This window comes from Panthera onca, chromosome B3 (assembly GCF_046562875.1).
Source record: "Panthera onca isolate mPanOnc1 chromosome B3, mPanOnc1 haplotype 2, whole genome shotgun sequence".
NCBI lineage: Eukaryota > Metazoa > Chordata > Mammalia > Carnivora > Felidae > Panthera > Panthera onca.
Genome location: NC_138344.1, coordinates 136042278 through 136054798, shown reverse-complemented (window position 1 = coordinate 136054798; position 12521 = coordinate 136042278). Strand labels below are relative to the sequence as shown.

Below are 12521 nucleotides of genomic sequence, written 5' to 3'. Positions count from 1 at the left end.
CAGCAAATATTACTGCTATGAGTAGGACTGTTATTTTAGGTGTGCGTCCTGGGTAAAGTGCAGGGACTGGAACTCGGGACAGACCCAGTGGATGTCTGTGGACGGAACGTCTGGCGGACGAACGGGTGAATGGACAAATAAATGAATGAAGTCTCGGCCGGCCGGGTCCGGCCAGGGCCCTGCTGACCACCCCGCTTCTCTGTGCCTGGGCTGCAGCCTGTGAGCGCAAGAACGCAGAGGCGGTGAGGATGTTGGTACAGTACAACGCGGACACCAATCATCGCTGCAACCGAGGCTGGACCGCTTTGCACGAGTCTGTTTCTCGCAACGACCTGGAGGTCATGGAGATCCTGGTGAGCAGAGGCGCCAAGGTGGAATCCAAGAACGCCTATGGCATCACCCCCTTGTTCGTGGCCGCCCAGAGCGGGCAGCTGGAGGCCCTGAGGTTCCTGGCCAAGTACGGTGAGTGCTAAGGGTCCCCGGGTCACGTAGCCCCCCCAAGGGGCAGCGCCGGGGAGGACCTCAGACGTCTGAGGGGAGGCAAGCTTAGGTCATACTCTGACCTGGGAATAGCATCCTCTTGGAGGCCTGTGTTGAGAAGGGATCTGAGGCTGCGTGGAAGCTCGGTGGGAAGCGTGTTGAGACCCACCAGCGACGCCTGCAACGAGGCACAGGCCGGGGCGGGAGGAATGGCGTGAAACACGTGCCGTCGCTAATCTAGCCCAACATCCTCATTTTACGAATGCGGAATCGGAGGCCCAGGAAGGGGAAGTGACTTATTTGCAGTCCCGTAGCAAACTGGTGGTGGAACAAGCCAGACCCCGGGTCTCCTGACACGTCAGCTATTTCTCTTTCCACCCACATCACACCTCAAGGCCAGGAGGAACCTCAGACAGCATTTAGGTCACCTCCTCAGTGTACCCGTGATGAAACCAAGGACCAGGATGGGAAAGTGATTTGTCCAAGGTCTCGCCGCGAAGTAGTGGAGGAGTTGGGATTTGAACCCGGGTCTTGGCACTCTCTGCCTGTGGAAAACCTTAGTCACGTTATCGGGAGAAAAGACACCAATATTGCCCGCATCGTGAACAGAAGACCCCGGGACAATGGGAGGCATTGTTCCGGCTAAAGGGTGTTGTCATTCCGTTCTTCCCCGAGAGAACCCCTTCGATTTCTTTTCTCTCTCTGTGGGAGGTGAACCTCCCTCCCTCCCAACAGAGAGGCCAGGAGCAAGCCAGACCCTCGGGCTGAGCTGAAGTAATTGGTTGAGGACCTTCTGTGTTAAGCGTGAGCACAGGATAGGCTAATGGGGTTTTCTCCATAGCCGTAGGAGGTAGAGAGTGTCTTCATCCCATTCAGTAGATAAGGAGACTGAGGCCCAGAGAGGTGAAATGGTTGGTCACATCAGAGCCTGGGTTCCAACCGCACGCATTTGACTCCAAACTGCACGCTTCTTGCACTTGGCCATGCTACCCCAGGCCTCGAGAATTACCATCGTGGGACTTTGCTTGGCTAAACATCCACTTACTCAGCACGCGCCTGAGCAGTTGAGAAAACAAACCCAGGGCCCTTCCTTGCAGCCAGGGACAAATCTGGACCGACCCGCATGAGAACAAAGGAGCACGGGCAGGGTCCTGGGAGCCCAGGCAAGGAGGCTGGGCAAAGGGCAGGGTGCTCAGCCGGCAAGGGGAACCGGCCGACTCTGAACATCTGTCCAGCTCTCCTGCCGACAGTCTGAGTCAGGGTCTCGCTCCCTTTGTGGGCTGAGTCCATTTTTAAGGCCAAATATTTTTCTTGTGAGAGCGGGCGGCTTTGCTGGCGGGGTCCAGGCTTCCAGGGAGCCTGACTTCAAGAGCTTGGACCCGTTCACTGGCTTTCCCTCAGGGTGGGGGGGCAGAACCAGCCTCTGTGCCCCAGCCCTTCCGTGCTGGAGAACTGGCCTTTGCTGAGTACCTTCTCTGTGCCCAGCACTGTGCCGGGAGATTGTCTTCGTTTGTTTGGGCCACTGTGACAGAAAACCATACGCCGAGGGGCCTACAGCCTCAGGTGCTCATTTCTCACGGTCCCAGAGGCTGGGAAGTCCAAGATCAAGGTGCCGGCAGATTCGGTGTCTGGTGAGAGCCTGTTCCTAGTTTACAGACGGCCACCTTCTCCCTGGGTCTTCACGTGGTGAAAAGCACAAGGCAGCTCTTTGGGGTCTCCTTTGTAAGGAGACTAGTCCCACTCATGACAACTCCACCCTCGTCACCTGGGCACCTCCCAAAGGCCCCACCTCCTAACACCATCGCGCTGGGGATCAAGTTTCCACCTGGGAATTTTGAGGGGACACAAACATCCAGTCCATAGCAGATAGTAACATGTTTTATCTTCTTAAAGCAACACTGACTGGTAGGCATTATTCTTCCTGGTCTACAGATGGGAAAAGTGTGGCCCCTAGGGGCTGCCTGAGGCCACAGGGCTTGCAAGCCCTGAAAAGAAACGGCAGCTAGTTCTCGTCTCTTTCCACTAGGCCAGAAATCAGTTACCAAAATTGAAAATTACCAGAAAGCCTGAGATAAGCAGAATGCCCAGGCAGAGCAGAGCTGTGGTTAACGGATGCTTTTGACTTCAGCCCTTACTGACACTTTCCTGCTGTCTCAGCTCTCTTTCCTTCCAGAATACGGAAGGACTGGTGAAGAGACCTTTCCTCTTCTCTCAGAGAAACCCATGGGGCTCTGAGAAGGAGATGGGGAAGTTGTAAATGAGGCTGATAGGGTCTGTCCCCGAGTCCTTACCTCTCAGCATGCTGTAGTGCCCTCTTCAGAGGGGACAGGAAGTAATCCCTCTCTTATTCCTTGCGATGGAGGGCGGAGGAGGACAAATCCCAATTAAGACGGTTCTTGGGGTCTTTCTTTATTAGGGGGCTCTGCACTCCTAGAGCTGGGTGGCTTCCTCAGAACAGGGTCTGGATGCTTTCACATGGAGCGAGGGGGAAGAGCATGGCCTCTGCCATCAGACCAGCTGCCGGGGCTTCCGCTGTCAGACCCCCTGGGGTTCAGGTTTGGGCTCCGCACTTATGACCCCGGCGGCCTGGGGCAAGTTGCGTGGGTCCTCTGTACTCAGTGTCCTCGTCTGCAACACGCACGTAAGAGTTGTGACTGCGTGGAGTGACGCCGTGGATGCAAAGAGAGAGAGCTCCCCTACGGCAGGGTGCCTGGCGCGTAGTAAGTGCTCAGGAAATGCCGGCGGCAGCGAGGCAGCTGTTCACTTCCGAGAGCGCCCCCCCTCCAGTCTCAGGGTCGCAGAGTGGTTGTTACATGATCCAACGCGCCACGGCGGTTGGCACCGTGCTTGACAGTGACCGCCCTGGTCACTCCTTGATCCGCCTTCTCCTTGGCCAGGCGCCGACATCAACACGCAGGCCAGCGACTGCGCGTCCGCCCTCTACGAGGCTTGCAAGAACGAGCACGAGGACGTGGCGGAGTTTCTGCTGTCGCAGGGCGCCGATGCCAACAAGGCCAACAAGGACGGCATGCTCCCGCTGCACATCGCCTCCAAGAAGGGCAACTACAGGTCAGCCCGGGCCCTGCCACCGATGCTCGCGGCTTCCCCGCCTCACCCACGCCGCTGGAGCGGGGGCCGCGAGCGTCCCGCCCATGGGACCAGGGGGGCTCAGGAGGGGTCAGGGTGGAGGGCGCCTTCCAGGTGGAAAGGAGGAGACTCCCCACTAGTCGGCAAGCTCGAGCGCGTCGCCTGATTAACCTGCTTCACCCTCTGACTACTGTTAACAATCCTTTTAACACGTCTCCGGAGGTAGATGCCTTTACCTCCATTTCATCACACGAGGAAGCTAAGGCACAAAGAGGTCAAGTGACTTGCCCGAGGTCACACATCTTGCAGGCGGCGAGCACTGACCCGCTACAAAAGTCGCTTCTACGGGAATTGCACTCAGGGGGAAGGATAGGAGTCGGGGCCAAGGGATATTTCTGTTGGGGGTGCAAACGTAACCTCTGAGGGGGTGCCTGGCCGGCTCGGTCAGTAGAGCACCCAGCTCTTGAAATTAGGGTCATGAGTTCAAGGCCCGCACCGGGCATGGAGCCTACTTAAAAAAATAAAAATGAAAAAGATAGCCTCTCAGGCCGTTAGCAAGCACGTAGGGGATACACCCAATAATCTGAATAGTGCCAATGATACAATAACACAGACAGTGCCAATGGTAGTAGCTAGGCTTTATTGAGCACTTACTATCTGCTGCACACTTGGATTAAGACGAGAGAAGCTTAAGTTCTCCGGGAGTGATCTCGGGGGAGGGAAGACACACACACACGAACTCATGACATAATGGAAGAGTGTGGAGAGCTGGGCTCCATAGCAGCCCTGGAGGAGAGGGACTCAGGGGGCCCGGAGGCAGAGGTGTGCTAGAGCCGACTCGAACCCGCTCACGGGAGCCGACTGTGCACACGGGCAGCCTGAAATTGGCCATGGTGGGAGGGTTTACACCACGGAAATTGCTGGCTACAACATATCAGGGCCCCCTTTGCTCCCCAGAGAGCCAGTTGTTAAACGTGCACCACCCCCAGCTGGTGGGGTCACAGAAGGCTCTCCAAGGAGGCAAAAGACCCCCAGCTGCATTTGAAGGACACCGGGGCTCGGCAGCTGCCACTCAACTAGCATTTTCCAAACCTCGTTCACAGACTTTCTTCCTGATCTCAGGCGTCTCTACCCTCATTGCTGAGTATTTTCTTCTGAAGACATGTTTACCGAAAATCTGTTTTCAGAAGGAAACATCCATCACACTACTAAATTCCTAAAGTTGCCAACTTACAACTGATTAAAAAAAAAAACCTTTTTTTTAAAAATTTTTTTTTAACATTTATTCATTTTTGAGACAGAGAGAGACAGAGCATGAAAGGGGGAGGGCCAGAGAGAGGGAGACACAGAATCTGAAACAGGCTCCAGGCTCTGAGCTGTCGGCACAGAGCCCGACGCGGGGCTCGAACTCATGGACCGCGAGATCGTGACCTGAGCCGAAGTCGACCGCTTAACCAACTGAGCCACCCAGGCGCCCCTAAAAGAAAAAGCTTTTTACATAAAATTCCATCCCGTGTACCCCAGACGACACACTCTGGGAAACACAGCCTGCCATCAGACAGAGAGAAGAGGGGAAAACACAGACTGTGCGCATTGGTGGGGGTGTTGGCTGTGTTTGCTGAGGCAAAGGGAGAAGGGGGTGAGAGTGACATCCCAGAGAATGAAGTGGAGATGAAGAGACGGACCCTCACAGCCCCAGGCCCTGCTGTGCAGGCCGTCTGTACCTAAGGCCACCCAAAGATGCCCTCTCCACCCAATCTGTCCCCACAGAGGAGACCCTGCCTTCTCTGGACCGCAGGGCAGGCTGCAAGTCACAGGGACCTGGGTTTGAATCCCTGCTGAAGCCATGGGGTATGTTTCTGAACCTCAGAAAGGTTTTCCTCTTCTGTAAAACGGGCGATAGTTACAGCTGCCTCATGGGGTTGCTGCTAGGACTAGTGCAATGGATATGTGTGGCTTATGGAATGGAAATAAAGTGCCCAGCAGAGTGCCAGGCACACAGCAGGGACCCAGTAGGTCTGTGCTCATTCTCTCCCAGGTCGGAGGAGCCTTTGTTTTTTAGTGAAGCCAAGAGACGGGAGAAACCACCAGGTCAGGCAGTGGTGACAGGCAAGACACGTTATTTCCCTTCTGCCCCGGGAAACAAACATGGTTTATCTTGGAGAGAGAGATCCCAAGAATGCAAGAGAAGGGAGGGGCTGGAATCTCCAGGCCCACGGGATCCCTGTACTGGCCTGTAGAGCACAGTCATTCTGGGCTATTTGTTAAATGACAAATCCCAGAACCACTAAACCAGAATCTTCGGGGGTGGGGGCGGGGGCGGGGGGGGGGGGAATGCTAAGCCTCTACCTTTGAAAAGCTCCCTGAGCCGACCAGATACAGCCCATCTACACCTTTGAGGGAATCGCTGATCTCATACAACTCCTGATTTTGTAGAGAGAGATGGGAAGTGGCTTGCCAGAGAGCGGCAGGGCGGGGACTGTCCCTTGGCATCCTTCGATCACACCCAGATGCCTCAAGTGGACCCCGATGTTGGCAGTCTGGCCCCAGTTGGAGGAGAGGTTGAAGGAGCAGTGGGTGCACCTAAGGATGACTAGGAAGCAAGGCGGGTCCTCTCCGGAACCACCTATATGGGCAGTTTGTGTTCCCCCCAAATCTGCTTCAGATTCAGGACTCTCAGAGCGATTTCCCTGGTTACCCACCCTCCATTCCCAGGCCCCATTTCCCTCTGCTCCCCAAGACTGAGAGGGGCCAGGCCCCTTTGGAGGGCTGCCCAACAAAGGTTTAAAGCCGTGTTCCCAGCAGCTTCTGCCGCAGGGCCCATGGCCAGGCAAGTCCCGGGCACTTCACTCCTTGGGCATGTGGCATTAATGGCCCTCTCCGCGCTGACCTCCCATGAGCCGCTCGGGGATTTGATGTGACATTCCATGGGCATTCCGCTCTCGGCCACCTGCCAAAACGCCTTGCCCACCTATAGCATGGAAAGCAGGGCCCAGTAGCTGGTCTCTGTGCTTGCCAGATGATGTCATCTCTGTAGCACATTTAACCAGAGGCCTTATCTTCTAGTTCATTTCCAGTTTAGCAAAGGCACCTTATGAGATTAAAGCTCAACACCAAAGATAGATTTAAAAAAATTTTTTTTATGTTTTTGTATTTGAGAGAGAGAGACAGACCACGAGCGGGAAAGGGAGACACAAGATCCGAAGCAGGCTCCAGGCCCTGAGCTGTCGGCACAGAGCCCGATGCGGGGCTCGAACTCAAGGACGGTGAGGTCATGACCTTAGCCGAAGTTGGACACTTAACCCACCGAGCCACCCAGGCGCCCCACCAAAGACAGATCTATTAAGAAATGGTTTGTGTTGGACAAGACCAGGTGCCCCAGACATCTTTCAAACTGAATTCAGAATAGCACTAAGACCAGAGATTCTCAGCCTTGGCTACATACTGGAGTCCCACGCGCACCCCACTAAAGGGCTCTAAAAACCCTGATGTTTGGGCCTCACTCACCCCAGAGATTCTGATATAAGCCGGCTGGGCTGGGCCTTCAGGGTCTCTAAAAGCTGCCCAGACGATTTCACCGCACAGTGTGGGACAGAACCATTCTTTTAGGGTGCATTTTGTGGCTGGCATTTTGAAGCTGGCCCTTTTGGGCCTCGCTTCTGATGCCCTTGTGTTTAACTATTCTTTCTCTTTTACTTCTAATCTCTATCACCTTTGCAAGCCACTTAAAACTTTTTTTTTTTTTCTTTTTGGAAGAAGGGAGGATAGAGAACATCAAATACATTAAATTAAAAGGCAGATTATAAGGCACATTCACAAGCAAGTGAGTATCCCTATTAATTAAAAGGGAACTCTGGGGCTCCTCCCTAGACCTGCTGAATCAGGCCCTGGATGGCAGGGCCCAGAAGTCTGCATTGTGGGGATCCGCTGAGCTGTTCTGAGTCCTGATGGAGAGCAGGCGGTTTGCATCCCCTCTCCAGCTCCTAGTACCTCGGGACAAGAGGTACACATCCGCCTAGAAGGGTCCCTCGCGGGCAAGAGTCCTGCTGTGCCCTTGGGAATGTCCACAGGCAGATTCCTCCACTGGTGGAGTCTTTTCTGGCTTCAGCATGAGCATCACCTGGGCTCAGAGAAGAGGCAGTCTCTCCCCTCCAAAATACACACACACACACACACACACACACACACACACGGCAGGGTCACCACAGTGCAGCCCGGTGGTTTTGGCAGCCGAGCCATCTGTGGGTGACTGGCTCCCTTGCGAAGGTCTAGTCTGCAATCAAATTACACCCAACGCTGACAAAGGTCACGCCACCGTGACCTCGTGACCCAGAATGCCCGCGTGCTGCGTGTGCAGGGCAAGTGGGGTGCAGTCTCCACGGTGGTCAAGACACCAATGGCCACCGTTTATGGGGTCCCTACTACTCGAGTGATCTCATTTTATCCTGAAGACCAGCCTCAGGGAAAGGTATCAGCGAATTGTGTTTTGTAACCGGGGCAGAGGGATCCCACCTTGCTGGGTTGTTACGACGAGTGAATGCGATAAAGTCCTTAGCTCATTCGGTCATTTCCAGGATAAATGAGGTCGGTGAGTAAAGTACCTCGAATGGCGCCTGGCACAGAGCAAATGCTCAGTAATATTATTTAGGAGGGTGGGGTGCTCCCAGCAATTCACAGGGGCTCCCTAAAGGGCAGCTCTCATCGTCACCATCGTCATCATCACTCTTGTTGTGATTAATTACCTCCCTGTTACACACGTGGTTCAGAGAGGTTGAGTGACAGGCCTGAGATGGCCCAGCACCGACAGACAACATCGGTGGTGTAACCCAGGTCCACAGCCCCATGTGGGACCCCACACCGCCAGGGGCAGCTTGCTTTGACTCGAAGCTCTCTGCTCTGTTCCCTATCACTGGGCTAAAATTCAGGCAGGACACTGGAACCAGGGCAGCAGCCTTGAGGACACCAGAATCCTGGGTGGGGACCCGGGGCCTGGAGAAAAGACAGTGAGGCTGTCTGGGACAGAGAAAGTTGGATTCGTTTACTGGTGGGTCCTAGAAACAAGGTGGGGGGGGCAGTTATTGTGACTGGGGTCCAAGGTCACCTGCCCAGCTGCTGCTCTAGGCCTCCTTGAAATAGCCCTGAGCTGGGTCTGGTCTGGTCTCAGGGCTTAAGCTGGTGGGTGTGGCTCTTGCCCCCGGGGAAGGAAGAAGGGGGGTCGCAGGGAACCTGGCCTCCCAGACACCAAAGGTTCTACTGGGCGGTGGTCAGCTTTGTTCCTCTTCATGAGGTACACTTTGAGCCCTGTGGCCCCAGGACCTGCCTGTGCGAGAAGTAGAGAGACTCAGATCAACGGGGTCACCTCCTCATCCTCCAGCCTTCTGTCCCACAACACGGGCTGGGGAAAAGGAGTGATGATTTGTGTCAGGGCCACCAACGCGGCCACTCCCTGGGGCTGGGGGAGTGAGGCATCACGGAAAGGCCTGGCCTTGGGAATTCTGGACACCTACATTCTGCCCTGGCTTTGTCATCTGCCTCCAATCCAATCTCACCCTCTTCCTCACCCCATGCCCGGGGCCTCAGTTTCACCCCCTATAAAATGGGAGGGCTGGACAGGCTGATCTCCAGACCCCGTCCTGCAGGGCATATTACTTACTCTGCAAAGTCCTACGGAAGCGTACATTAAGATGACTTTATTGTGTTATTAAGATGACGTTTCTGGGACTGTAGGTGACGCTAGTCATGTTCCCACATTCCTGCCGCTTTCCCCTGGTTGGGCAGGGCATTGCTGGAGGCCAGCTGTGACCTGCCGGGGATGCCAGCCCCATCTGGCCAGCGGCCCCAGGGCAGTCCCTCTCGCTGTTCTTTCCCGGGCTCGGGCATGCCACGGCTGTTAGGGAGCATTTGTTGGCGATGGCTGTGGTCCAGGGCGAGGCCCCAGCCCTGCCTTTGACCAGCACCTCTACAGAGTGAGGTCAGGCCTCCTGCGCCTGCACAAATAGAAATTAGGAGGCAATTAGCCCCCCCGGGTGTGTGAACTTCCTTTTGAGGTTTTAGGGGCAGATTTTAGGCAAACACGGCGTCACTAACAATAATAATACTTTCCGCTGAGATCTTAGCAGGAGATCACTGGCATGAGATTTCCAGGAAGCCGCAAAGCCAGCATGCCAGGAGGCTGAGAGGCATGGGAACAGGCCTGGTGGCACCTGCTTGCCTCACCACGGCCACCTCCTTGGTGGCCACGTGGGGCTGGGAAGTCACCTGTCAGCAAGGGTTGGATGGATTGGGGTCGGTGGCGGAAGCTTGTTCTTGCAGGTGGCAGTGGTCTAGGGGAAGAGAGTAATACAAGGGGCCGAGAGCCCCCAGAATTGCTTTACTACCTTTGATGAGTTGCCTCCTCTCTCTGAATCACATCTGTCAAAAGGAAGGTCACAGACCTGCTCAGGCTACCCCACAGGGCGGCAGTGAAGGTAAACTGGGGCAGGCAAGTTAATGCGCAGCGACGCCAAACTCTGTGACCTATCAGCTGTCACCCTGCCTGCGACACAAGACGTACGGCAGGAGTCGAGAGTGTGGCCTGGGGAATCAGACTGCCTAGGTTCAAACCCTGGCTCCATCACTGACTGGCTGTGTGTTCTTGTGCAAGTCACATACCCTCTCTGGGCTTCTGTTTCCTCCTCTGTAAACTAAGATAGCACACGTACTAGCTCACGGGGCTACTGGGAAGATATAATAGATGAATGTAGATGAAATGTTAAGAGCAGTGTCTGATTCAGGAGAGAGCAAAGCCAGGGATCACAGGAATCTCCAGCCTCAGCAGTACCTGACCAACCCTCTCCAGGCCACAGGCAAGGCAGACAGCCTGGGAGAGACTCGAGTTAGGCTTCAGGGAAAGAGGTGTGGAGACTCACAGGAGAGGGGCAGGGACTTTGTGGTCACCAAGGGCTGACCGGGGCCGAGAGCAGGAGTGGTCCACGCCAAATGCATTCATCCGCTCCTGTCCCCCAGGACCTGGCGGCTGCACAGAGATGCAGGACGGCGCAGCCCTGGGGCAGGAAGGGGGTACATTTCTTGGTTTGCCGTTCCCGATATACGGCCTGCACAAGTCCGTCAACCTCTCTGAGCCTCCAGCTTTCTCATCAGCACAACGGGAACGATGAGCCGGACTTTATGGGTTGTGGAAAAGGTTAAACCAAACTGTGTTCGTAAATCCTTTAGTTGTCTCCTGGGACGCTGTGAGCTCTCGGATATGACTGTCACTGTCCCCCTATACCCCCACCCCATCCAGGCAGGGCAGGCGCCGAACTTCTAGCTCCAGATTTCACTACGGGCTCCACTGCCTCCTGCATCAGGTCTGTGGGCCTTCCGGTCCATTCCTTCAGGGAATGAGTTGGGAATGGGGAACACTCTTTACCCTGAAATAAGTCAGCAGGAAATTCCTGAAACCACAGGCCAGTCGGGCTGAGGTCTTTCAGAGCTAGGACTTCGGAGGCCATGGGTTCTGAGAGTGAAGCCTAGCTCCACCCCTTCCTGGTTCTGTGACTTCGGGAAGGTGGTCGAAGCTCTCGGAGCCTCAGTTTCCCTGATCTGCAAAGCGGGGATAGCCGCAGACCCGTCCTTCCCAAAGCGGTCATTGTGGGACCGGCTGGCTCCCCGGCGCCCCCCGCTGGTGGGCCACTGCCTCCTCACACCGTAGTCCCCAGCGGCCCGGCCCGGACCCTCGGCGCCCCCTGCCGGCCGGGCCGCCCCGTGACGCCCCGGCTTGCCCGCCCCACCCGCAGGATCGTGCAGATGCTGCTGCCGGTGACCAGCCGCACGCGCGTGCGCCGGAGCGGCATCAGCCCGCTGCACCTGGCGGCCGAGCGCAACCACGACGCGGTGCTCGAGGCGCTGCTGGGCGCGCGCTTCGACGTGAACGCGCCGCTGGCGCCCGAGCGCGCGCGCCTCTACGAGGACCGCCGCAGCTCCGCGCTCTACTTCGCCGTGGTCAACAACAACGTGTACGCCACCGAGCTGCTGCTGCTCGCCGGCGCCGACCCCAACCGCGACGTCATCAGCCCCCTGCTCGTGGCCATCCGCCACGGCTGCCTGCGCACCATGCAGCTGCTGCTGGACCACGGCGCCAACATCGACGCCTACATCGCCACTCACCCCACCGCCTTCCCCGCCACCATCATGTTCGCCATGAAGTACCTGTCGCTGCTCAAGTTCCTCATGGACCTCGGCTGCGACGGCGAGCCCTGCTTCTCGTGCCTGTACGGCAACGGCCCGCACCCGCCCGTCCCGCCGCCCTCCAGCCGCTTCAGCGACGCGCCCGCCACGGATAAGGCGCCCGGCGTGGTGCAGGTAGGCAGGGGCGCGCTTCCCAGGCCCAGCACCCGCCAGGGTGGCCTGGTGGCGGATGCCCTTCTGAGCCCGGGGCGGGGCGGGGCGGGGGGGGGGGCATCGCGGTCCGCACACCCCGCAGGCCGTGGAACCCCGTGGCCGGCGTGCTTCAGAGGCAGCAGAGCTCAGTGGCTCCCGTGCACGGGTTGCGTCCTCTGTTTGCTCCCCGGTCTGGGGGGATTTAAGGAAACAACAGCGGAGCAGGGGAATGTGGGAGACTGAGGGGTTCATCACCCACAGCAAACCTGCGCCCGGAATATGATGTTGAATGACCCCGATGGGGATGGAGGTGAGAGCAGATTGGCTAAGAGCAGACGAGGTGCAAAGAGGGACCCAGAGGCAGGACGTGGCCGTGGTGGTGACTTAAAAAGTCCGAACTTGAAATGAAAAGGAGGTGAGAAACACCCTTCTCTTGGAGATCAATGTAGTGGTTAATGGGAATCATTGCAGGGCCACTTGCTGCGTGCAAAGAAGGTGATGTTCACATTACCTTAATTCTCGTAAAAAAATAATCCTCCAGTTGTCATAGTCCCATTTTCCAGACAAGGAAGTTGAGGCTTAGAGAGGTGATG

The 12521-nt window shown here is 56.4% G+C and overlaps 1 protein-coding gene across 3 annotated transcripts in view; it reads left to right on the top strand.

Annotated features, from left to right (window-relative positions):
- ASB2 (ankyrin repeat and SOCS box containing 2) overlaps positions 1–12521 on the top strand; it is a 42762-nt gene that overhangs the window by 26943 nt on the left and 3298 nt on the right. For 2 of the 3 annotated variants that reach the window (XM_060620639.3, XM_060620641.3), the window contains 3 exons: positions 217–462; positions 3378–3549; positions 11346–11910. In XM_060620639.3, the coding sequence (XP_060476622.2) occupies positions 217–462; positions 3378–3549; positions 11346–11910 (983 nt within the window). Of the gene's footprint in view, positions 1–216; positions 463–3377; positions 3550–11345; positions 11911–12189; positions 12344–12521 lie in introns of all 3 variants that reach the window. The other variant, XM_060620640.3, reaches the window with a different exon arrangement.